This window comes from Cardiocondyla obscurior, linkage group LG20 (assembly GCF_019399895.1).
Source record: "Cardiocondyla obscurior isolate alpha-2009 linkage group LG20, Cobs3.1, whole genome shotgun sequence".
NCBI lineage: Eukaryota > Metazoa > Arthropoda > Insecta > Hymenoptera > Formicidae > Cardiocondyla > Cardiocondyla obscurior.
In genome coordinates this window covers 2,887,104-2,914,721 of record NC_091883.1, presented here as the reverse complement: position 1 = coordinate 2,914,721, position 27,618 = coordinate 2,887,104, and the positions used below count along the sequence as shown (strand labels likewise).

Sequence of the window (27,618 nt, the reverse complement as noted above, 5' to 3'; positions counted from 1 at the left end):
GGAGGTTACGTGCGCGCACTTCTTACGTTCGCGAGGGTGGTCGACCGCGAGGCATCTTCGGCGTTTCCACATTCCGTACTCGACGCGAACCTCACGTCTCGCCTGCGCCTTCGGCTCGGTTATATGTGCGTTCGTCATTCTCGGCCGCGTAGTCGCGTGTACGCGCGGATGTGTGTGCGAGTCTAGTGCCTGCAAGTGTCCCATTCCCGCGGAACTGCCAGTGCTTCTTCACCTTCGGCCCGCTCCTCGCGCCGCAAGACAAACCGCGCGATAACAAACTCAGGGGGGAGGAGAGGAGAGAGACGACCGACCGCTGGCGCATTCTCGAGGTGTCCTTTCGACCGCGATCGGCATCGGGGTGCATCGAGGACCCGGCAGTTAGACGCCGCACGATGCCTCGGCCGTGAGATCTTTCACGAGCAACGTCTAAATCGTCCGCGGCCCGGACGGTGAGGGGGAGGGCGCGCGATCGCGCCGCGACGAACTGAAGTGAGGAACACGCCGCGCTCGCGATCGCTCAACGTACGTCCCGGCGAAGGTATTTGTCGCGAGCGCGAGGAGTTTGTGCCCCTCGAGTCGACGGCGGTTGGAGGAGACCAGTGCCGGTGCCCCAGTGCAGTGGATGTGCGTCGCTGATGGGATAGTGTCCTGAGAGAGCTGCCTCGATCTTCCTGGATCGCGCTGGCGCACGATGAAGCAAGCTGAGGTCCTGTGGATTTGCGTGCTCGTTGCGGCGGTTGGCGGCGTCGGGGGAGCGAACGTCACCCAGGACGAGAGAGGTACGTGCCCTTGAGTTTTATATCCGTTCGAAGAAATCTCGAGTCGAAACAAAAAGTGTAAATAACATTGCGCCTTCGAGCTCGCTTGTGTTTTGTCGAGACACGCCGCGTGTCCGTTAGTCGATTGCTTTTACCGAAGTCCTTATCGGCGATCGGAACGGTCGCTTAGTTTACAGTTTTTTTTTTCGCTGGATCTGTTAGCTCGGCGCTTCTTCAAAACAGTAGACGAAACAAATGCACGCTCGAGCTCGCGGTTTCTTCGATACTTTTGTTGGCTAATACTATTTATCTTGTATATCTTTGTATATCTTTGTATATCTTGTATATCTTGTATATCTTGTATATCTTTTGACGATCGCAACTGCTTTTTTCTTTTCTGCTTTTTATTTATAACAAACCGTGTTATCCTCGAACTCAACAAGAGATTTTCAGGGATTGATTTGTTCTCCCGGGTTCTTTTTTCAACGTGTCCCTCGGTCGTCGCGAACGAAAGTACTCGAGTGTCTGAGCGAATGTGATTTCCCACGTACCGTTGTCAGGGTACGCACGATCCTTCCACCGCGGCTAAAACTCGTTCGCGACGTTAACGACCCGTTCAACGAGTACGAAATATTTTTTTCTTTCCCCCCTTTCGCTTATCTGTTCATTCACAGCCGATTCGTATACGTATCCTACCCGCCGCTGCCGAACGTTTGCGCGAGCCCCGATAACTTTAAGATTAATTCCCGTCCGCGGCTTTCCGGCGCGGCGGGAGGAAAAAGCGCCAGGTGCGCCGTAGGAAACGGGCATGAATATCTAATATATAGGCGAACCCGGAAGCGAGACGAGAGGCGCACGTCCTGTTCTGAGGACTTCGTCTCTCCTTTCACGTGGTCCTTGCCTCACGACGCCTCGTGGGCACCGGCAGCTGCCGGGCATGGACAGGCCCCGAGCTCGTCCTTCTGGTGTTTTAAGGAAATTTATATATTTTCCTCTCCCCCCGGCTCTTTCCTCCCTCGTTTGTAAGTCTTGAGAAAAAAAAAAAAGAAAAAGGAAAAAAACAGCCAGCTTGTCAGGATATCCACCCACTTCCTCCTCTGTGATTAAAAAAAGTACCTTTTTCCCAGGACCCCAGTCCCGCGTAGGCTCGCGTGGAAATTTTTCTAGCTTCAAGACGCTCCTCAGATTTCCGAGGTACCGTTTAGGCATCGTTGCTTCGTTAGCTGTTTTCTTATTCGCGACGATTTTATCTCGCCGTAGAGAAGCGACTTTATTTAAAACACGATAACGTAATGTAGGCGATACTTTATATTTTTCGTGAAAGGATGGATTAAATACTTCGTGCGAACTGTATAACTTCTTTATTTTCGAGAGAGAGCCCCGATCCGCACGGGGCCGGTCTTTTTACACCGCCGCGTCGTCTCTCCTACTTTTTATTTGCGGCCAATTGTTACATCGAGATATGTATTTTGGATATCAACGATCGCTCGTGAAGTTATCATCGACCCGACCGCGAGTTTCGCTGTTTTTCGCCCTAACAACAATACGCGAGGTCTAACGGTGTCTCGGTCAAAATAATAATATATCTTTTATACTGGCACTCTAAAAAGAATATAACATTTCCCTTAGAAAATGCCTACAGTAAAATGTAATTAATGGAATAAATTCTAGTTTGAAATATTATTTATTACGGTTATGAATAACGTCTAGGTTCTCGATGGCAAATAAAAGATGCATGAGAAATTATTTGAAATCGTATCACCGGGTATAATATTATTCGCAAAGTAAAAAAAAGTAGTGTCGAATAATACGCGCAGGAAAAACCGGGAATCGTGTGAAAATTGAAAGAGCGCAAGGAGCTGTGACGAGGAACATGTGTTGCGAACGATAGATCATCCAATAGATCCATTGTAGCCTTCGATCTTTACATCTGCGTAGCACATTAATAATAGAACACACGAGCGGTATTCCCGATATGCCGCGCTCCCCCTTTTCTCTCGCCTATTTACGAGATTTTCTTACCTGAACCACCGGCATCATCCCACGCTCGATGATGAGCAGGTGATGAGTCTCGGTCCGTCCCGAAATCAAAACCCGCGCAGGTTACGCTCTCGAGGCTAGGCGTGTGATTTTGGAGCCGAAGTTCATTGCGTAATGTCGAGCAGAACCTACGAGTTTATTTAACTCTTAATAAACTCGTAGGTTTGGCTCGACATTACACTCGATATTTAACTCTTAATAAACTCGTAGGTTCTGCTCGACATTACGCAATGAACTTCGGCTCCAAAATCACAGTTTTCGATGACTCTTTTGTTTAATCTCCACCTGAGCGTCTCGGCGAGCAGACGGTTTCATCGATTTTCCCGCAACATTCCGCTCAAGACGTCGTCTCGTTGCGAGCAAGAAACATCATCGCGGCATTGAATTCCGGGCCAATACGAGCGCCCCCCTCATCAACCTCAATTAAACTCCACCGTCTCGCAGTTATGCTCACTTCGCACCCGAGGCACACCAAGTGCTGGTGTTAAGTCCCTGTATTATTGGTCAAATTCACTCGTCTCAAGGAGGCGAGTCTCTCGCGTTGCCGTGTTGTTAAGAAGTCATTCTTTTCTTTCCCCGCTCGCAAAAGACGCTTTGCAGAAAAGTTTTACCGCCGGGAAATATATGAGAATTTTTTTTATTTTTTTTTTTTTAACTCGGCAATGTTTCTACGAATTCTCAAGGAGCCTTCTATTTTATAATAACGTCTATGACGCGCTAATGTCCGCGAGGGTTGTAAATCCCTTCCTGCTAGTGACCCTCGAGTCGTGGCCATGTTCCTTGAGACTCGCTCCTTGAGATTCACTGGACATGTTGTTGAATGTCGTCTTCGGGATTACGCATCGAGGGCAGTGTCGTTGAACTTCAATACTCGGTAATGAAAGGGGGATCCTCGCAGTCAGGATCCGCTGCACTCTTTCAGACCGATGAATGCCGCGAGTCTTTGAACTTCATCGCCGACTGGCACAACGACACCGCTCGCGCGTGCACGCGGTCCGATTTCCGCTGCGATCGAACGCGACAGCTTCAAACATTTTATCGTATCTTGAGCGTCCAAGACGTACGGCGCGACCGAATAAAATTGACGACTTGCACATTCCAAAGTCCGTTCGAGTAAAATTAATTTATAATTAAATTTTATATTAATTTATTATATATATTATTAAAATAATTTATAATTAAATTTATAATAAAATTTAAATCATTTTTTTATTGCTGATACACATTTTTAATAAGATTTAATTTTTACTTATTTACTTATTTATTTCTTTTTTTGTAATTTTGGCATCTTGTATAAGTTTGATTAAACTTGTATGTTCATCGTTCTGAAATTGATTTGAAAACATTCGGAAGAGCGTGTCTCTTATTGGATAAGGCCTCTGATAGCGCGACATTCCGCAGTTGTTATTTAAATGCTCGCCTTACGATGTCTATAGGTACTTCTTATCAAGCGCGTTTTGTATAAGGCTCGTACGATGCTCGGTCTTTGAATGGAGGCGTTCCAACTACTTCGACAATCGAGTTGTCAGCATCCTGTCTGAAGCTACATATCTATTTATACGTGCAATGAGGAAGTTGCAAGAATGCCGGTGTCCTTTTGCATGTGCGAGCAATCGCGACAGAGGAGCGTAATCGACAAGAAAAAGAAAACGAGTAAATGTAGGGAATCGTCGCGGAACGCAAAATAAATTATCGTAAAATATTTAAGCTGCCGTTGATTTATCGTAATTGTCAATAATGATGCGACACTAATTGTTCGTGGAAACGTGAAATAATCTTTGCAAAATTCGTGGTCCAAGTTCTTTTATTATTAACTGAAATTGCAAACAGTATTTTTTTTTATTTTCTATTTTTTTTAAAATATTTTGTATAACATTTTTATTTAAATAATATAATTTCGTATGCGACGTAACTATCGAACATTAAGAATCTAGAAGCCAACCACTTCCGACTAACTGCAGCTATGTAGATTATATATTTCGCAAAGATCGCTTATTGCCACATTGCGTGGCACTACAGAATGCTCAATTACGCTTCTCGTATTTCTTGCTTGATAGTCCAATTCGTGCTCGGCTAGAAATAGCTGATATCGCCCACAGATAGAAATGCAACGCAGAGGCGATTCGAAACGCGTGTCCCCAGTAGCGCGAGAATAAATCGCTGGCACTTCGTTCCTCAATATTTTCCGGTCGACGCGAGGTAGATAATCGAGCGGGGTCCCCATTCGGCCGATCTTCCGAGTCGAGATTTCGCGTCTCCTCGAGCGTGAACCTGCTCCGTGAGTTCGTAAAACGAGCAGGCTGCGCCGTGCATCCCGTAAAATCGCAACGGCGTCAAATAGCGCAAAAAGACCGCGGACGGAGTCTCGCTCTTCGTCCCTCTTCCCTTTTCTTTCTTCTCTCTCTCTCTCTCTCTCTCTCTCTCTCTCTCTCTCTCTCTCTCTCTTTTTTCCTTTTTGCTCTCTCCCGTACGCGGAGGACATTTGCGGGTTTTCGTCGTGGAATCGGGTTCTGAGGACGCGCGCGGCCAGCACATGGTTCCAAGTTGCGTGCCGCGGTTACAGAGCAAGAACCTCCCCCTCGCCGGGAGGAACGCGCACGTTTCGCGTCCATCCTCCTCTGCTACCTTCGACATTCTTCCCGGTCCCGCACACCCCGTCCCCTGTTCCATTCAGGCATAATAACCGTGCAGTTTCCCAGCGCGTCTTCAATGGGCGAAGATTGCATGCTACGAGGCCTCGAGCCGGTCTTACTCGTCCTCCTCTTCACCGCATCGCCACCGCTCTCTTTCCCTTTCTCTTTTTCTCTCTCTTTCCCTCATCCCTTTTTTTTTCTTCTTCTGTCCCTCTCCTTCTCTCGTTTATTTCTCTGAACGCGCGAGTCTTTTTGCTTCGTCTTATTTCTGCATCTTCCTTGTGTTTTGATCTCTGCTTCTTTCTCTCTCGGCCACGGGACCTCGTCCGTTCTCCATTCTCGCAGAAACTCGCGGTGATCGGGTCTCCCGAACGTGCGAAAATAATTTCATTTTCCCTCCCTGAAGTTCCTGTTATCATCCGGCGTCTGTAAAATTATATTCATTGCGCACGTGTGCACAAATATTTTTTTTTTTCTCTCTTTTTTTCTACTTTTTGTAAATTTGTAATTAACTCTGCGGTACGCGTATAAAATATACAGGGTGTCCCGCGAAATGCGGAAGATCTCGGGTGTAGATAGACATTATGAATATATTCAGAAAAATTTAGCACCAATTTGTCGAATTCGCGATCTTACGAATTTTTATTTTATAATAGTCTAATAGCATTGACTCTGCCCCAGCTTTGCGTCGCTTAGCGATTGTTCGATCCCCCCTTCCCCCCCAGCCGTGTTTTCTATCTTCACTAGACTCGCCGAAAGAGAGATCAGCCTATCGATAAGCTAGGGCAGAGTCAATGCTATTAGGCGTAGATTGCTTCTAAGAACGCGCTCTTATTCGCTCGGTTATAAAAATTCGTATAAATATTAAAATCGCGAATTCAACAAATTGGTGCTAAACTTTTCTAAATATATTTCTAATGTCTACTTACACTCGAGAGATTTTCCGCATTTCGCGGGACACCCTGTATATTTAATAAAATAAAATAAGTCGGTCTCTTTCCCTCGTCTTAACTTACAAACGGGACGGACTAACGTTGTGAGAGCTTAGGATATACGGCATATGAGAAAATATTGCAAGGCTTGCCTTTTTCTCACGTGCACTTCAACGTCTACCGTCACGCGAATTTAAAGACGCTCTATTCCCAGGTCGAGCCATTGCAGTAGTCCGGAATGCAACCTTTCTACTAACGTCTTCTCGTTTTTCTTACTGTCACGGGCCATTGTCTTATTCTGCAAATTTAAGAAACTGTTCTCGCTTCGCTCGGTCCCTTTTCAGAATTCTCAAAGCGAGGTGTGTGATGCTGGTACCCCCAAATTAAGATTTTTTTTTAAATCAAGCTGCATTCGTTTGTCCACGTAAGTCCAACTAAAAATTTTATTTGTCCAGCATCACACACCTATGTATTAACTGTGTCAACACGTGTTGGTGGTTCCTTTTTTCTTCGCAGCCAGCGTCAGAACGGGTTTTTGTTTTAGTTTCAATACCGTCTTGCGAGTTAATCTTTCGGTTCGTCATTTACACAGCTTTTCTTTTTTCTTCCCCCCCCCCCTGACAAGCACCTTGGAACCGTGGTAGTTCATCCCGACGGCGATGCAACAATGCAATACCTGAGTGTCGCGCGATCCCGCAGGTAACCGAATCTCCACAGGGCCCTTTCATCCCTCTTCGACTCCCCTACTCGTCCACCGACGCACAGAGATTCTCGACTGTCGGGGCAACAATGCTCGCCTGGGATTTTCTGCGAGTTCATTCAACAGAGCGTACCGGTTTTTCAAATACATCGCATTGTGCGCTTAGACGAAAAAGGAAAAGAAAAAGAAAAAAAAAAATGTCCGCGTGCGTATGCAAAAGAAGAGCACGACGCGTGTTAAATAAGGGCAAGCCAGAAGAATTTCAGATATTTAGATTTACTATTAAATATATTTGTTGGCTGACGCGGGATAACGTTCGCCGTGCTTGTCGCCGCTAATTTCCGTACTCGACTTGACAATTATTTTTAACTTGTTAAACCAATTGCAGGGAAACTTTATCTTAGTCCGCGTATGAAGTAACAGTACGGAACTGTAAATGTTTATCGTATCGTTTGCAACATGCAATTTTATGCTGCGTACTAATTTGCATTAACGAGTTTAATCGTTATCATATACGTAAATATATAAAGCGATTGCAAATCGCTATATAATTACGTTCTTAATGATCGATACTGCAATTCACTAGCAGCGTACATTATTATACGTTTATACTTATATTTCACTTAAAAAATCTAATGACGTAAACACCGGCATTCCCGCGTGGAAGCAAAAAATTAAAAGTGACGACTAAATTTAAATAAAATCCATACATTACTCTCCGCAACGACAATTTTTATAATATCTAACTTACTTCCACTCAGATAAAAAAAAATTTAAAAAAAAAAAGAATTAATAAACAGGGATAAAATTAGTGTCATTAGTCCGCGGGTTAAGGCGACGAGTCGACGATTTATAGAAATGAGATCTCGGAGTTTACTTGCACGTCCAGTTTGTACGTCTACGCGTGTACATTCACCCCGGTTTTACGTGAAAATGGCGGCACGGCGCTCTCCGTGAGTTCGCGATACCGAGGTCCCGCTTTGGACAAACGCGCGATTCCCCTCGAGACATATCTGGGCTGTTTTCTTTGAAGCTACTTGCCGCATTTGGTCAAGAAGAGGCCCTGCTCGCGAGACATGTAACCCTTCGATCCCGCGCCGCTTATTGAGTCGCAAGAACAGGTGCGCCTCGTTCTTCATCCCTTTCTTTTTTTTTTTTTTTTTTTATAGTGGGGGAATGCCTTTACGCATACCCTCTCCCTTGGGGAAGGGAGAGGGTTATGTCGGACTCAGGTCTTACGCGGCGAGGTTACCTACTACCGACTAAACCCCCACTTTAGCCCTCATATGGTGCCGTTGACTGTTGGGAAGGTTGAGGAATCACGAGCGTATAACATCTCAACCTCCCCGGCACCGACCCACCCGGTTTCTTCATCCTCCGGCACGATACTTAGCAATTTCATACGCAAGCGTCGCGACATGTGATCTAAGACTTTTTTTTATAATATACGGGCCTTTATATCTTGGTATCAGTTTCTTATTGATACCCGCCGCTGTTTCTACATTACGAATTTCGATATAGTCACCGACATTATAACGGCGCGCTGCCTTTCTTCGCAAATTATACCTTTCGGCGTTCGCTCGTTGCGCTTCGTTTATTTTTTCGCTCGCTTTATTCCGCAGCCCGTCAAGGTCCCGCTGGACCTCGTGTTCTCTCATTAATATCTCTCGAAGAGAGTCGTTCGATTTTCCGCGTTGTTCTACCCCAAACAGTAATCTGGTCGGGGTTTCGCCGGTCACGCGACAAACAGTATTATTTATAGAAAACTCTACGTCGTCTAAAACTCGATCCCATTTAGATGGTGTTTCGCATAATTTCGCTATCATGGGCGTTATCATCCGGTTGTATCGCTCCACCTGTCCGTTCGCCCTCGGCGTGCCCACCGCCACCAATACATGCTCGATCGTTTCGTTTCGCATACATTCTTTGAAAGCTTCCGACGTGAAGCATGTCCCTCGGTCGGAAATTAATCGCTTGGGCTTGCTATACGCTCGAAAATAGTCGCGCAGATGCCGGAGTGTCTCCTCGGTTGTCGTACTCTTACAAGGATAAAGTCGCACGTGCTTGGTGAATGCGTCAACAATTACAAATAAATATCGATAACCCCGGCCAGTTTTTTCAAATGGCCCGACGTGATCCACGTGCACCGTCGCGAACGGCACGCTTTCCTTGGGTATGCTATGCAAAAACCCCTCGGCCTTCCCGTTCGGCGGGGAAAATTCAACGCATTTGAGGCAATTATCGATGTAGTCGCGTACCCTCGCTCGCATCTGAGGGAACCAATAAGTTCTCGCGACGTTTTCGATGACTTTATCGATCCCGACGTGACCGAGATCATCGTGGCACGTGCGAATCACGCTCGACTCCATCGATCGCGGGACATAGAACCGGAGTTTTTTATTTTTTTCTTTACGGTAGATGACTCCGTCGCGCATCTCATAATCTTTCACTTCCCTTTCTTTTTCTAATCTATCGCGTATTTTCGCGTATAAACATCTTGTTATGCATAGTCTTCGCTCGTAAAACGTCGATAGCAGCGCATTTTCACTTTTACTCCCCAGCGTTGCGTAAAAAAGAAAAAAAAACGAGTAATACGCGACTAGCACATATGACAGTTTCGACATAATTTTAATGTTGCCGTTTTATCATTTCGTCAGCGTGCAAGACAAAATTACGCGGAGTGCGCACGCGGTAGCCAACAGGGAACTTTTAGCCGAACGAAATTTTTTAAAAAATGACGCAAGTTATTTTCTCGTAAAAGGAACTCGTTACAATCGAATGTGTGGGTGGTTCTCGTTAGATTTTCTCACTATTAATCGTTTCCCATTGATAATGCAGACGCGTGGCACTGATTACATACACTCCGTCGTACAGACAAACGAGAGAAGATAAGGAACGTTTGTTTCCGCGATGATGTTCCGCGAGATTTCCCCCCTTTCCCTGCACCGTGTCCTTCAACATATTCTCACTGGATACTTCATTCAGATTAGAAGCACTGTGATTGCGATTCAAAGTGTTGCCGAGTTTCCCTTTCGTGATTCACGCACTTGTTCTCGTGTATTAACAGACGATTAATGACCGCGATTAATTACTTAATCTGCAAAAATATTGCCTGTAATTATTCAATATTAAGGAATCGTCGTGCGATTATTTCTCGCTTGATTATAACGGGATGAAATAAATAAATAAAAATTTATGCGGCACGCAGCAGGCGAATATTTCGTTTTTCCCAGGAAAGATAAACGTGGCGGGTGAGCGTGGACGGTGCACGTATGAACACGCGGCGTTCATTTTAGGAATTCTCGATGCGACACACTTAGTATTCCCAGGCACTCTCTCGAAAACATGCTACTATTTACGAATGTAAGGTAGTACCCATGTCCTGGTACAAGCGTGATTTCACGGTGACATGGTTGAAAAAATTTCTAGAAACTAATTTGCATATGCGCCGTCTCCCTTGTTCTCTCGAATGCAACAGCGGTAGTCTTCCCATTTACCGCAATTTATTATGTATTTTACTAATCTCGTGAAACTGTAGATTCCAAGCTGGTGCATCTGATTTTTTATTTACCTATTTTTTTGACCTATTACCTATATTTTTATTACTTATTACCCATTTACCCATTACTTATTACTTATTACCCACGGACTCGAACTATCTAACGTCCCATACACGGCTAAAACCTGACTTTTGCCCGCTCTGGTGCCTATGGCTGGTGAGGGGGTTGAGGAATCACGGTCGTATACATCTCAACCCCCTCGGCACCGACCCACCCGGTGGCTTGGGTGGGTCTCCCGCGCCGCCGCCCACGGAACTTAGGGCGACGGGGCCCGCACTATTACGGCGGGCCGGCCTCTCTGGTGTCGCCGCAGCGACATAACTCTCGGGTCGGGTTCGGGGCAGCTCCCCTGCTGCACCCGACCCCGTGCCTCGTGGGATATTTTTATTACTTATTACCCATTTACCCATTACTTATTACTTATTACCCACTTATTACCCATTACTTATTTACCTATTACCTATATTTTTATTTAAAGTATATTACATAATTTGATAAGAATAATTTTTCTCCAAGTAAAGAGACAGGTTTAGACAAATTAAAATTTATAACAATGTTATCATCGATTTTTGGTTTAATTCTCGCTGATTTAATATTCGAAGATTGACGTTTGCCGACTCGGTTGTGAATTTTTTTTTAATTCTTTTTTCCACGCTACCGCTCATTCCTGCTCGCCCACGCATTCTGCAACTCGTACACATGTAAAGCAACCGGTTACGTCGACGCGGTTACCATCTCGGAATAGGATTCGTTTCCTCGAGCGCTTCTGCAGAGACTTCTCGGGGTCTTTTATCATAAATTGCTCATTAGGACATCGAACCGATAGAATTAAGTCTTTCAAAAGATACAAATGAGAAAATAAATCCTCGGCATTTAAATAATAAAGTAAATGGCATTTTACGTAAATTATTTGATAATTTTATTTTATCGCGATATAAACCGTAAAACAATTGCGGGATTCTGAATGGCTCCTTTCACACCAAGATCGAATGTGTACATACGTTTGGCACGTACGACAGGAAACGTTTCAGCTCCGACAATACAGGGTGTCTCAGCCCACGTGTAAAATCCTCTACAGATAGGTAGGTCTTAGGGAGATAAATAAAAAAATTATTTAACATTTTATAAAATTCTCAATTGTTATTGAGAAAAAAATTAATTTGTCTAGCGCAAGAGCGACAAGGAAGCTGCGGGCAAGTGAGCGCGACAGGCGATTGGCGCCGTCGTCTATCGCGCTCACTCACCTATAGCTTTCTTGTCCTCTTGCGCTAGACAAATTAATTTTTTTTTTAATAAGTATTGAGAATTTTTCAAAACGTTAAAGAACTTTTTTTATTTATCTCCCTAAGACCTACCTATCTGTATAGGATTTTACACATGGGCTGAGACACCCTGTATAAATGGTCTCAATTTTTTTTCCAATTCTTATTTAAATGGTCTCAATTTTTTTTCCAATTCTTATTTAAATGGTCTCAATTTTTTTTCCAATACTTATTTAAATGGTCCCAATTTTTTTTCCACTTCTTATTTAAATGGTCCCATTTTTTTTCTAATTCTTATTTAAATGGTCTCAATTGTTTTTTCAATTCTTATTGAAATGGTTCCAATTTTTTTTCCAATACTTATTTATATGGTCCCAATTTTTTTTTTCATCTTAATGGTCCGACTTTATCTTAAATTATGTAAAATTTGGTTTTTGGTTAAAAATATTTTTTTTTTTTTTAATTTAATAATTCAAGACCATTTTTATTGAATTTTTATATGAATGGTCCAAAACCGATTCTTAAATAAATGGTCCCAATTTATTTGTTTCAATTCTTATATTGCCAATATGGGGATTCGCCGATATCTACGCTCACGAAACCACTTGCCACGTCCGCTCCACTTAGAGCAGAATCAAAGTGAAAGTCCGAGGCGGTTCTCAGATCATTTGCAGTCTCCTACAGGATGCAGATGTTTGAAATCTTTCCTTTTGTAGAAACGGAGATGTTTCAATGAATTGCGAGAGGGCGGGTTACATCTTACCCATATAATTACATTTCGTACGCGAATAAAAAATTTCGCCGCTATTAATAAATTCTTTACGATGTAATAAAATTATTTCAATTAATTACGGTTGAAACGTATACTTTGACAAAAAAAATAAAATCATCTAAAGTATTCGATGTACTTTTTTAAATTCACTTGGCGTTATCAGATCTCAATGTAATAACGTGTAAGCTGCGGGAGAATTTAACGGACAAAGTGAATTAGCGTTTCAGTCTGGGAATCGCCAGATTTCGTTACAACGCCATTGGGCTTCAGGCCGTTCCTTTTGCCGCGCAAAAAGGAACTTTAGAAGGCACGAGTTCTCTGCGCCGAACCTTACGTAACGACATCCTCTCTTGCGATATTCACAGCCGCTGTTTTAGATTATACCTATCGCTGTATTCGCGCGAACGGATTTTACTCGCCGTAATTGACGTGAGCTCGCGCATGCTTTCAAATCGCTCGCCGCGGCTTTCTTTGAGCGGTTTCCGCCCGATCTGGAAGGGAATCCCGCGTTCGGAGGTGATCGTAGATTACCGGCACGGATTTATTCCTACGTTAATGGACCCCGGATGCCGCGGCACATATTTAATCAATTTGCACGGCTCGCCTTTTACGTATGTTATACCATTTTTGATATAAGTTCTAGCGGGCGATGTCGTACCATTGGCCTCGTTCTCGCGCGGGTGCTCTGGACGAACCGAACTAACTAAGGCCTAATTAACTATTTAACAAGATATATTTAACTTCGTGGCATCTTGCCGCGCGTGGGAGAAAAAGAGAGAGCGAGGAAAAGGGAAAGAGAGATCGCGCTGAAAAACGCCGTCGCATTTTCGGCATGAAAAGAAGCGAGTCTTATTATTTTATTTCTTCACCCGTAAAAAATGAAAATGCCTCCCGCCTATTTATTCACGGTCATCTATTATCTGCGAAAGTACGGAGGGGATTTATTTTATCCGGGCCACGTCGACGGTTCCTTCCGACTTGTTTATCGCAAGGACAGCCCGAGCTTCTTATCACGGCGCCGAGATACGCAATTTCTTATCTGTTAAGCGATAATAAAGTCGACGGTGCTCGTTGAAACCGTGCACAGGTGAAGCACATTACTTTCCGTTTATTTTGCATGATAGACATGTGAATTAAAAAGAAACAAAAAATTACCCGATTGTTTTAATAATCTTTTTTTTTTTTATATATTGGGGGAATGCATTTAGGCATACCCTCTCCCCTGGGGAAGGGAGAGGGTTATGTCGGGCTCAGGTCTTACATCGAGGCTGCCCACTACCGACTAAACCCCCACTTTAATCTCGCATTGGTACCATTAACTTGTAGGAAGAGTTGAGGAATCACGAGCGTATACTTCTTAACCCTTCCCGGCACCGACCCACCCGATTATGGTTTAATAATCTAATTTTCTTTTTCTTTCGTCTTTTTTTTTAAATAAATCTTAGCAACAAAGAATTTTTCGTAAATTTTAATTCGAATTTTTCTGCAATTGTTAATTTAAAAATATTTTTACAATATAATTTAAAATATAATTTTATTTATCCGCGTAGTAAATCCACCAGTTTCGCTCAACTATAGGAACATTAGTTAAAAAAATATTTTGGGTTATTCGTTTTTTTTTTTTTTTCTTACGGTGCACTTTTACAAAAATCGTGAGCCTAGAAGCGCGACGAGCATCGAGTTTACTTGAATCAAGAATGAGTCGAGAAAGTGCGATTAAAAATATTAAAGCTTGCGTAACTAAAATGTTCCTATAGTTGAGCGGAACTGGTGGATTTACTACGCGGATAAATAAATGCACGAAGATCCAAATAATATCAAGCCAATTTAAGAAACGAATAACTATTGCAACGGGTGCCAGCGTCACACATCTCTTCGCGTCCTCTGCCCTTCAAGGCATATTTTTCTTTTTTTTTTTCTTTTCTAAGCGTTGGCGTAGCTTGCGAAAACGCGGTCACACACGAAGTTCAGTTCATACGCGGCAGGAGAGTACGTTTGTACAAGATAAAAAAGGTTTAAGTTCTTTGCCAGCCATGTGGGTATATTGAACACACTTGGCAGCTCCATGTAACAGCACATGTCGCACTTTTTATCACATTTCGTTTTTCGTCACATTAATGACGTGAGATACCTCCTCGTTTTGCCATTAGGCCCGTTTAACGAATCGCAAAAACGCGCTTTATATTTTTATATATAAGTCGAGTTTAAAGAATTACAAAAAAAATAGCATCTTAGTCGGCGATATATTTTCAAATACTTGAAGATGATCTGTGACATCTTCAAGTGCAATATTCCCTCTATAATTATGAAGGATCCTAAATTGCAGCACTTTGTGAGAGATAAGTGGTTGCTTCGTGATGCACGAAGTCCACAAAAGATGCGTACACAGTCAAAAGGCCCTCGGCCACTTTGCGGTGTCCTCTTTGGGAAAAAGACGACGAGTAGAATAAAGGAGCGCCTCAATTCCGTAAATATTAGGACAGGTTCGCCTAGGTAACCTTCCATAAAGGGAAGGTACACAACATCCTTTACGAATACAGCCTCTTACAGCTCGTAGGGTTGCACGAAAACGGAATTTCCTGGACATGTAATTCAGCGTTTTTAAATTAACAGCGGCACAGTTCGTAATATTTACAAAAAAAGAAAACCAATTTTTTAGTACGAAAATTGTTATAAAATAATAAAAATGGGCTAGTATAAAATGCGACCGAGACTCTCCTTTCGCAAGAAAATCATTATTCCCGCTCGATTACATCGATATGTAATCGGTACGAAATATGTAGAAATAAACTCTCGATGCCGAGCGCGGCGCAGGAACGTCCTTCTTCGTATTAGCAGAACTTTTCCACGCACGTTTTGCTTCGATTGCATTTTTCAACTTCCTCCGGTCGAAACTGTCATTGGCAACCACTCGAGTTTCTTCAACAAACATCATTACCGCTCTTCAAGCACGCGCTCGCGTTCCTCAGCTTCGTGCTCGCGACGTCGAGTGTCCCTCGGCGTAAAGGCGGGATGATAAAAGTCGGTAAAAATGCGCCGCCAAATAGGGAAGCTGGACGGCGAGTCGGGGTTGAAAATTATGCGGTAATTCTTCATTGAATTCCCCGGCGAAGTATCGCCTGGTTGAAAAAGCAGACCGCGACGGTAGCAAGAACGCGTTTTTCCTCTTTCCCCTCCCCGCGTGTTCTCGAGGCAGCGTCTGTCCTTTCCTTCGCCTTCACCGCACCGGAGGAGAGACATAGAGGAGCGGTAGCCAGCGAAGCATAAAACGACGGCTCGAATCGAACTCCGCAGCCTTGCGTGGCCGCAGGAATAACCCAAACATATCTCGCGTTAGGAATATACAGGTGTGATTATCCCCGTGTCTCGGGCGTCGTCTTGTGCAAGAACGCGGAGCTCTCGACGGCTGTCGCAAATTAAGAAAAATTATGCTCGTAAAAATAACAAAACACACTTCTAGTTTCAAACACTCGGGTAAAAAGGTGTGTGATGCTGGCACCCGCAAATTAAAATGTCCATTCTTCTTTTTAAAAGTTAAACAAATAAAATTTTTAGTTGGACATACGTGGACAAACGATGGACAAACAAATACAACTTGAATTTTTGGAAAATTTTAATTTGGGGGTGCCAGCATCACACACCTCGTTTTTCTCCCCATTTGTGGGTGGATTTGTCTCAAAGACGCATGGGCTCTGTATCTGATTGCAGTCGCGCATGGTTACTCGCGGCGTACTATCTACGGCGACTATACGTTTATGACTGCAAGTTAGATCCCTACTCGCCCTCGCGATAGAAACTGTCTCTTTCTCGAGGCGAAGTAACGGTACCCTTCTCCAGCGCGATTTCACAAGCGAGGTGAACTCCACGCGGAAAACTAGACGCTCGACTGCAGCAAGGGAATGTTCGAGCGCGAAGTATTCTATTATAAACAAAAGCGGTAGAAGCAGGAATATCACGCTGCAACTTATTAAGAGAAAAAAAAAAAATGGTTTTAATTTCTTTTTTGAATTCAATGGTCCGATTTTATTTTTAAGTTAAGTAAAATTTGGTTTTTGGTTAAAAATATTTTTTTTTTTTTTAATTTAATAATTCAAGACCATTTTTATTGAATTTTTATAAATGGTCTAAAACGGATTCTTTAATAAATGGTCCCAATTTTTTTTCCAATTATTTAAATGGTCCCAATTTTTTTCTTTCAATTCTTATATAAATGGTTTTAATATTTTTTTTTTTATTAAATGGTCCAACTTAATTTTTAAATAATTATTCTGACAGGAGTACAAGGTAAATCAATTCTGTTGCGTTAAAAAGATATGACGGTCCGATTTAATTTAAAAATTATATCTTTTTAACGCAACAGAATTTATTTACCTTGTACTCCTGTCAGAATAATTATTATTTTACGACTTTAAAAAAACTGCTCGAAAATCAAACAGGCGGTTTCGAATTCCAAGTCAACTATCGTGAAATCAATTGATGTTGATATATCAGCTGCAAGTACCAGATTTTTATCTCTGATAACCACCCACGATTAAAGATTAATTTCGTTCGATTCCCTCGCGCGATAACAACCGCAAGACTTGCGCGACCAGGGCGCATCGCCGTCGATTAACATTAAATGTAACAAACAACGGCGATGCCTCCGTGCGTTCCTTTGTTCCCCGTGTATTAATCATTCAGATCGCGATCTGCGTCCGTGGCTGGCACCTTGTGCTCACCTGCAACCGATCGCGCGACCGATTTTCCTGCGTCGATACGTCGCCGATGACTTAGCCGCAGACGAGAAACGAACCGCGGTGCGAAATCATGAAACAGACATTCCATTGCTCATGTTTTTTATTTAACGCGGCTGTACTCGGGAGTCCTTCAGTTCCCGAGCAACAAGTGGACTGCAAATGAAAGCATTCTGATTAGTAACGCAGCGAAGGCGAATGGAATTTATACGGGCAACGGATGAGTTCTTTTTTTATTTCTCGGGAAAAAGAAAAAAAACAGAGGAAAGATAGAGAAAAAGAGAGAGGATTTCTAATTATAAAGACCATTATCAGGCTTCTTAAAATAACCGTTTTTGTTGCGCTTTAATGTTTGTAAAAATCGTTCCACATCAGCCTTCATTTACGGGTTTTGACGAGTGAGCTTGATGTGCAAAACCGATCTTACTCAGCGCCTGTTGCTCGGAAACAGATAACTACGGCAAGCCGTAATAAAACAAATATTTGCGTTCTTGTCGCGAGACAATCGATTATATTCACGAGTTTATCGACGACCGAGAACGCTCCGGTCATTTTCTTTCTTTTTTTTTCTTTTTTGTTTTTTTTAACAATGACAAACGACGGTTGCGGCAATAATTTCAGTATTCCCGACGCCGTGGTACCGTTTTCCGTTAGCCGAGCGAGATGGTTAAGCCGAACGTCGTGGTTGTTTTGCGCTCTGCCAAGCGAGACTGCCTCGAAAGAACGGCGGTGGTATTTTGCCTCGTGAGATTTCGCGGAAATTTGCACCTTTCCACCCTGGGCTCGATCCAAATTAAAATTTTTTTTTAATTTAAGTTGCATTTGTTTGTCCATTTTATTTGTTCACCTTTATAAAAAAAATTATTTACAATAATTATTTTGGTACCAGCACCCCCACAATACAATTTCTTTATTTTCTGGGTGTCATACGTTTGTCCATCGTTTGTCCACGTATGTCCAACTAAAAATTTTATTTGTTCAACTTTTAATAAGAAGTTATATCTAAGTTAAAAAATTAAAACCATATATGTGAGGTAAACATCTACAAATTGAATTATTTTAATAAAATTTATGAGGTATTCATTTGTTTACTCCGTCAAATCAAATAATTAAAAAAAATTTTTAGTTGGACATACGTGGACAAACGATGGACAAACAAATGTAACTTGAATTTTTTGAAAATTTTAAATTGAGGGTGCCAGCATCACACACTTAGAGAAACGTCCGTTTGATACGTAACGACGGCAGAAAGTTGTCTTTGTGATAAACGCAAGCCGGAAAAAAAAAAACTAAATACAACGTCCAAGTTCTCGCGTCATTACAGCGCGTGGAAAATATAATTAAGCGAATACCGCCGCGGCGAAAAGCGGCCGTGAAATTATTATCCCATTCTGAAATTTAATTAGCATACATTAACCGAGGCGGAAGAACATTTTTCCAGAAGCCGCCCGTTATTTTTCTTTTTTTCTTTTCCGCGTGGAACATTCGCCTCGACAAAATAAGGGAAAACATTTCTATGTCGTTGCCTTTTCTTTTTCTTCTTCTTTTTTTTTATTTTTATTTTTTTTTTTTCTAATTAAATAAAACTTACAGATACGTCTCTGCCTTTTAATTGTCGTTAGATTCATTATTAATATTTTAATGTCACGAACGTGACGTAAGTATTTTTTTGCGCACCTGTCAAATTATTTATGTTTCCCACCGCGCGAAATATATTTTCCAGACGGAAACTTTCGAGTCGCTCTTGCTCTCTTTCTCTCTCCCTTTCTCAACCACTGCTTTTCTCACCACATGGCCGAGCGCCACTCATTTCTCGGCACATGTATAACATACTTCAGGGCTTCTGCCTTTCGCTTCCCACGTTTCGAAGACTTCTGGGAAAGCAGAAGGTATTACTGTCCACTGAGAAGAATTAGTTTACTCGTGAACGAGGGTCTCACATTTTCCGTACTACATCGGTAGTTAGCCCAGAAAAATAAACAGTCTAAATGGTCCCAATTTTTTTTTTCAATTTAATGGTTTGACTTTATTCTTAAATTAAGTAAAATTTGGTTTTTGGTTAAAAATATTTTTTTTTTTTTTAATTTAATAATTTAAGACCATTTTTATTGAATTTTTATATGAATGGTCCAAAACCGATTCTTAAATAAATGGTCCCAATTTATTTGTTTCAATTCTTATATAAATGGTCTCAATTTTTTTTCCAATTCTTATTTAAATGGTCTCAATTTTTTTCCAATTCTTATTTAAATGGTCCCAATTTTTTTTCCAATACTTATTTAAATGGTCCCAATTTTTTTCCAATTCTTATTTAAATGGTCCCAATTTTTTTTTTCAATTTAATGGTTCAACTTCTACTTAAAACTAATTCTAAAACACTTGCAAAACTATTGTTAAAATGTTAAAAAGCACATCATTACGTCACATTTATTAAATTAAAAAAAAAATATTTTAAACCAAAAACGAAATTTTATTTAATTTAAGAATAAAGTTGAAAGTCCGGTTACTATTAATTTGTCTTAACAAAGGGCATCGCCAGATAGGCATGTCAAATAAGTTCCTACCGAGTTTTTAGTCGGTGGTACTGCATAGATGAATTTAGTAACAAATAAAAATCATTTCATCAACATTTCTGTCTTGATCTCTAAAATCATTTTACTAGTAATTTAAAAAAATGTATTTTTTTGTTTTATTATTTTTTTTAATAGTGAAATTTGAAATTAATTAATGGCAATTTTTGTTTTTAAATGTTTACAATTAAAAGCAATAAAAAAAAAACGCTTTTATCGTGATTATACATTTTTGTACTTAAAATAAAAAAAAATTTTTTTTGATGCAACATAAAAAAAATTGATAACAAAAATTAAAAACTGATTTTTTAAAAATAATTTTGTGTTTCAACTATGTGTACTATATTTTATTAATAAAAAAAAAAAACAATTAAATTTTTAGATACAGAAAATACTATATTTGTTACAAAACGTATTAGCAAAATATTTTAAATTTATCTTTATCGCTGTTCTCATTGATCACTACACAGTGACTCGGTATTATTAAAAATGCGAATATTTCTGCTGATTTTACAATTTTTGATAAATATCTAGCTGTGACAAATAATATAATAATCCCTGCTACATATGACATGTATGATAGGTGTGACAACCAACTTGGAATAAAAGCAAGTGAGATTTCGGCATATTAATGCGAAAACATTTCGCTGCTTCATTGAAGCTTGAATATCATTCTGACAATAATGGAATGAACCGAATTTCTCGATAGATTTTTTTTTTTTTTTTTTTTATATAGTGGGGGAATGCTTTTACGCATACCTTGTCTCCTGGGGAAAGGAGAGGGTTATGTCGGGCTCGGGTCTTATGCCGCGAGGCTGCCCACTACCGACTAAACCCCCACTGTTGGCCTGCATGGCGCCGAATTTTTTAATACTGCTATGATTGCGCTAATGGTAAACGTACAACTGTACCTTTGGTTCAGTTATCTGTATCAGTTGGTTTAATTGTTTTTGTCACATACTAAATATTTATTAAAAATTGCTAGATCAGCAGATATTTAAAATCGAATTCTTAATATTTCTTGGCACTGTGTAATGATTAATGAGGAGAGTGATGAAGATTAATTTGAAGTATTTGAAATATAAATTGCTAATATGTTTTATAATTGTACTTTCTGTATTTGAATGTACATTTGGTTTTTTGAATCAATAAAAGATTGCACCAAGTAGTTAAAATATGAAATTATTAAAAAAAAAATCAGTTTTAAAATTCTTTCTTAATGTTACACCAAACCAAAAAAATTAAAATAATTCTTGAATACAGAGGTGCATGAGAGGCTCATCTGTCAAAATTTGATGCATATTATCACACGCGCATTAAAAAATAATTTTAATTTTTTTTTTTTGGTTAAAAATCGGGTTTTAATTTGGGGATCATGACGAAAGCGTTATTTTATTGCTTTTACTCGTAAGTATTTACTTGTAAGTATTGCCATAAATTAATTTTATATTTTACTATAAAAAAAAATAAATTAATAAATAAATAAAATAAAATAAAAACTAAAAAATGGATTTTTATATTATTAGGTACTCGTAAAATGTAAGAGATTTAGAGTTGAAATTTGAATTAAATTTTGTTTGATACTAAATTCATCTTTTACAGTGCCGATTAAAAGCTCGGTGGGAGCATATTTATCCAGCTATATGTCTTTTGTTAAAAAAAATTAATAATGACCAGAACTTTGCTTAAAACTAATTAAAATAAATATATTTATTCGCGCTACATAATAAAAAGTAAGAATAAAAAATTCATTGATCAACTTCTTTTTTTTTTTTTTCTTCTTTTATTTTCTCTTTAAAATTTGGTTTTATTCCACTCTTTCGATTTCGATGAGTTTCTGTTGAAAATATTGCAGCGCTGAGAAATTTAATCGCAAGCATTAAAGAAACTAAAACTTAGTATTTTATTTTATAGAGCTTCAAGTCAAACGTTAGGCCCTAATCCGTTAAGTCTTGTTATCGAGATACGCGAGATAATTTTGTTACGTTCGAATCACTCCAGAAATAAATGATATTTTCTCGTGAGATCCTTTGTAGCGTTCGCGCCGTGATCGGCGCGCGGATTTATTACTGCCTGATTAAGTTACACCTTGATTTCAACATGTTTATAACGAACGTACTTTTAAGACGCGGGACCGAGAGGATATCGTGTTTCTCAAGCTTGCGCGTACTTTAGAGACCGCGCGGTGTTCCTTAACCGTGGTTGCATTGTATATGAGCAGCCAGTGTACTCTTCTTCTTATACCCTTCCACGCGGTGGTGTTCCCACACCGAACTACTACTAGAGTGTAATATTATATTCTCGCCATGGTGGTTATTTCGCCATGGCGGCGAACTCGTATCTCGCACACGACGCATTTCAGCGCACATCACTGCTTGGGTGGGCCCGTATTACGAGCAACAAAAAGTAAAAAAAAAAACTTGCAAAATAATATTCATAAATGCCGATATAAGAAAAAAAAAAAGGGAGGCGTTAGGAATATATAGGTGTGATTATCCCCGTGTTTCGGGCGTCGTCTTGTGCAAGAACGCAGAGCTCTCGTCGGCCTATTGCAGCATTTCGTCTACAATGTTATGAACTTGAATTTCTTTCTTATTTTTTTTTTTCTTTTTTTATCTACGCGCCGCCAGGTGTACGAGCTACTTTATTTCTGTAATCAGCTGATACGCCGTACTTGTCCTTATTGTTGCACTTTACGTGCATTGTCCGGTGTGCAACAGTTGTCATCCGGTCGGCGGAAAAAACTCATTTGACAAACGCGACATTTAATTTCTTTTTTTATCCTCGTAACGAAAGATAATATACTTAGCGATCGCTTGCCTGAACTTCTTTTGCATGACGGGAGACGACTGCGAATCTGGCCGATTGCGTTCTGCGGTCAACTACGGTAAAAAGAGACGAGAGATCGACGCTTAGATCGTTTCTCCGCCCTCGTCACCGTTCCTCGACCTTACGTTTCCTTCCTTTTTGCCTTCTTTCTCCGCGCGACGACGTGAAATTCCTGCGCCGCACAGTGGGGACAAATCGATATTTTTCGTTCAAAAATCGCTACAGACCGTAATTTTTAACCAATGTACGATTTCTTACAAATAATTAATTAAAGGAAAGCCTATTCTCTGTCGCCCTCAGACAACTTTTGTTCGACAGATATTTTTAGAATCTAAATTAATTTTTTTTTTCTTTTTTCTTGTTTAGTTTTTTTCCCGTAAAATTAAAGAAAGCAACAAAAGCGTTTGTAGAGTATAATGCTTTAGATACGATTGCAAAATATTTCACGCTAATGAATAATCAAGTAGCTCTTGTTAGACGGAAGAAAATGAGAAAATAAAGGACAGACGGTAACAATGCGAGACAATAGCACGAAGTAAAATGTACTCGAAGCACGAGGTGAATGCATTGTCGCTCGGCCGTGATTGCTTCTGCTGTTGCCGCTGCACCGGCAGAGATGGTTCAATTGCTGAACGTTCAATGCTACTAAAGTTCCTTCATGTTAAATCGCGCTCACGATCATTTTCTACGATACACCGCTTCGTCCGCGTATCTTCTCTCGCAAATTTCAATAGAAAAAAAATTCTAAGTACTTGCTGCGAATAAAACCGTTCCAAATTATAATTTCCAAAAATTAATATCTTAATATTAATTCTGAAATAAAGGAATTTTTATTTTCTTCTCGCACGTTGAGAGAGGAGATTAACAATGTTCTGTGCGAGATATTGTACGAACGATGAAACAGAAAAGTGAATTATTAAAAGGGCAAATCGGAGAGAAAGTATTCGGCATAAAATTAAATAGATAGCAGCGATGTCTAAATCACTCCCTATAATATCACGCAAGATCATTCGCGGACTGATGCGTCATTCGTCGCGATCATCGTCGTCATCGACATCGGTTCAAGTGGTGTTGACCCGAGCCCGTTCCCTTGTATCCTCGCGACTCGTTATCGATTCGTGGGAACACCACTGCGATCCCGTGCCGATTTTACGTCGCGATCATTACGGCGATATCGAGAGAGAAAATTGCGACGGTGATTAATTTACATTGAATTAACGACCGTAAAATCTTATGAATAACTCTGATACAATCTCTGATCAAGATTGTTATCTAAACATCCTCAATTTAGATTAAACATTCAAAATTTGTTTTTTTTTTTTTATTAAATAACGCAAATATACGTCAAATAAGACGAGGAATTTATCATAAATTGAATGTTACCAAAAAAAATCTGATACAACATAAGTTGAAATGTTCCTAATTAACTAGCTTACATCCCAACAGATTCTTTTTTTTTGTTTAATAAATTTTTTTAATAGAATTAATTATTATTAATATTTTCGCGGTTAAATCTCAGGTTGCCGTATTCTTTTTTTTTTACTGCAAACTGGAAAAGATCAATCCGCACTAGCGAGTCGCTTCGTTCACCGCCGCGACTGCGACTTGAAGTGGTCCGCGCGGGCCTTTTCTAAAAGACCGAGAACGCAGGGGCCCATCTGCCGCTCGTTATTCGTCCTGCGTACAAAGCATCCTTGATACTGAGGAGATTGTATTGACCAGGGGATCTGGCGAACAGAGACCGAGCGGTCTCTCTCCACCGGCGCACAGTGGGGACAAATCGATATTTTTCGTTCAAAAATCGCTACAAAAATCTAGGAATCGCTGAGCACCGTGCTCGGCATCGAGTCTCACGTATCGCTCTCGTGCCACTGCAATCGCAGTAGATTGAACACGCCTTGCATGCGTAAACTTTTTTTTTCCCTATCGCGCGTTTGGTTACTAATCGGCCACCTGGGCCACCCTTCGCTTAATTTCGGCACGTAACGCGACTCGATCGCATCTTTCGGTCGGTCGTCGTTCATTCGTTCGACCCTCAAACCTCGTTATTTCGGACGACGCCCAACGGGGACGCGAGAGTACGCCGCCGTTCCGCGAGTATAGAGAGAGAGAGCGCGAGAGCCTTCGTAAAACCCTGATGGAATCCAGCAACTCGCCGCGTGGATAGCGTGCGTAGTGTGCCTGATACCGGGGAAGGCGTCATCGACGACTCTTCGCTTCTCTTCTCTTCTCTCGTGGATGCGGGTATAACTCTCTCGCCGGCCGCCGCGATCGGGCGAACGTCCAACGAATCGTTCTCAGTCTTCCTCTGCGGCCTACAAAGACCGAGGAGTCGGTAGCTCGTCTTGTCGGGTTCCCAGCGCGCCGACAAAGAATTCTAAAGATTTGCCCGGCGGTTCTCGTACCGCGGGGCTCTCAAGGGGTCCTCGTGCGTTCGCGATTGATCGACTTTTTCTGCCGAACAGTTTTAACAGGCCTGTCCGCGCTACTGTCGGCGAATTTCTTTAGAACTCCGTTGTCTTAGGAACATTACCGAGGACTTAATCAGCGGCATCGCTTCGAAGAATCTGTTTCGGAGGTTTCCCGGTTCAATTGCCTTGTTTCGCAGCGCGTCAAATTCGCGATCCGCGTTCCACACACCTCTTTTCCACGCGTCGCGGACAAGGTATCGCGGATTCGTTTCCTTCTGCTTCGTTTCCACGTCGCGGCGCGACTCCGTTTCGTTCACGACCCCGCTTTCGAGTGCGAGCTGTGCCCCGTTCTCGCCATTGTTCCGACAAATTATGGATATTAATTCGCCGTTTCTTGTCGTGCATTTACGCCGTGTTTTGCGCAGAAGTGCGAGGAGTTCTCAAGACCGCCGACCCACATGTCTTTTTCCCCCCCTCGGCAAATGATAAACCGTTAAATCTTAATTCGTCTCGAGGTCTGTCAAAGTCACTATAGCAGAAACGGTGCAGCGGTTAAGTAACGCCAGTTTTTTGCCAGCTTACGTTATTTAACTTAAAATTGTCGCGATTTTTGCGGAAAAAAAAACTGATATGCGTAACGGTTTCCAACTGCCGTGTCCGCCCGTCTCCAAAATTTTTCTGAACTGGTTTGCAAGGGAGAACAGCTACGAGCTCGTGTTATTTTATTTTTTTTTACGTCTCCCTCTCGGCCGGGGAGGAGCATCTCTTTCGCGTGGCTGCATCGCGCCTGCTCATCAACGAATTCGTCGTGGTCGTAGGCCATCTGCTCGCGTAATACAGGTCGTGTATGAAAGTAGGCGTGATACTCTTCTTCATTTTTATTTTTTTTTTTTCACAAGCCGAAAAAGATTGCACGCCACCGACGGGGTGCGTGCGAGGAGCCTGTTCCCGCCCGAGGAACATATCGGATGACGTTTTCTTCCCGTGCAATCCGTTGATGAGCAGACGAGTGTCATCGGAAGCAGGATGCATTCAGGCGGCCCTTCACGCGGCAACCCTCGTTTTATTATTTTTTTTTTTTCCCCCGTGCCTTTCTTCCCGATCGGAAGTGACGATAAGATTTCCGCTCGCGTGCGATCTCGATTATCATTAAACAAAGCCGCGATCGTACGGCGGGGTTACCGTTTTCATTGCTCTATCGAAGGAGCCCGACCTGACGTGGAAATACACAATTCACGGCGGAAATCTCGAGCGCGATGGATATCTCGTCGGAATCGACGTTCAAGTGTATTGACCGGCCTGTGTCCATACCTGTTATACACCTCCTGTGCCATGTAATGCCACTCGCCTGCGCGCGTCCGTCCGTGATTTTGCAACGGTGAAGGATGCCATTAAACGGCAATAAAACACCGTAATTAATTGAAACTCGATAATCACGCATTCGTAGGAACAATGATTTCACGCCGCTGACGTGAGAAGGAACTTTGGGTAATAAATAGATGCTACGGTCGCGGACTTGATAAGTAGGTTTCTACACGCGTGTAACTTTCCCGCAAATGTTTTTTTTTTAAACGTAAGAATAATCGTATAATTAAAACGCTATTTGAAAAACCGAGTGATTAAAATTCCTTGTAAAAATAATTATCGAAGCATAACGTTAATTTTAAAGTATAATAAAATGTAAGGTTAATTTTAAATCTTTTTATTGTATGTCTTTTTTTCTTTTTTTTAGTAACGTTATTCCGTTAAAAAAAGAATAAAAATAATGTTAGATCTAAAATTACAAAGATCATCGTGTCGATAATGGGAATATGCTTGACTCCGCATTTGCAAAGGTGTTGAAATACTTTACAATTACAATCGGACCAAGTTTTTACAATTCTAATAAATTTAAATTCGACGGGATTGTAATTCTACGGACGCGACATTAATCACGTCCGTCAAAAGCAGCGAGTATTGATAATTAATGCAGTAGTACACGCTTTTTCTGTCCGCTATTAAACTCTGTATTTTAAATTCCCGATTGATAACGTTCCACCGTCGCGGATCGTCTGATCATCGCGTCGAATGCGATCATTGTGCGCCGAGGAAACGTTTCTTATTTTCCGAATAGCATGGCCTGGTTTCTCGATCGCTCTATTCATTCTATTTTGTAAATAACGGCGATGCCGTAGGCGCTGATTAGAATTAATAAGCGCAGTCTAATTCAAGTCTTCATGCGCGATGCACTTGTTTTCTTAGCTAATTAAATACTGAACTTGTGGATAAAATGCCGTACGTTTAATTCGCTTAAATAATTGAATAACGTTTTGTTAAAAAGTGCTTTTGTAATTCGCTACTCGCATAAAAATAATGATATTTAATAACGTTAGCGAGACGTTGCGAGCTTGTATTTCATCAAGAAATCAAGTTGCACGG

General features: G+C 41.3%; 1 protein-coding gene across 1 annotated transcript in view; it reads left to right on the top strand.

Annotated features, from left to right (window-relative positions):
• The window catches only part of Egfr (epidermal growth factor receptor), a 97,204-nt gene continuing 69,586 nt past the window's right edge, over window positions 1–27,618 (top strand). Inside the window, exon 1 of the mRNA XM_070670319.1 lies at window positions 1–779. Coding sequence (XP_070526420.1) covers window positions 692–779 — 88 coding nt within the window. The 5' untranslated portion in view covers window positions 1–691. The remainder of the gene's footprint in view (window positions 780–27,618) is intronic.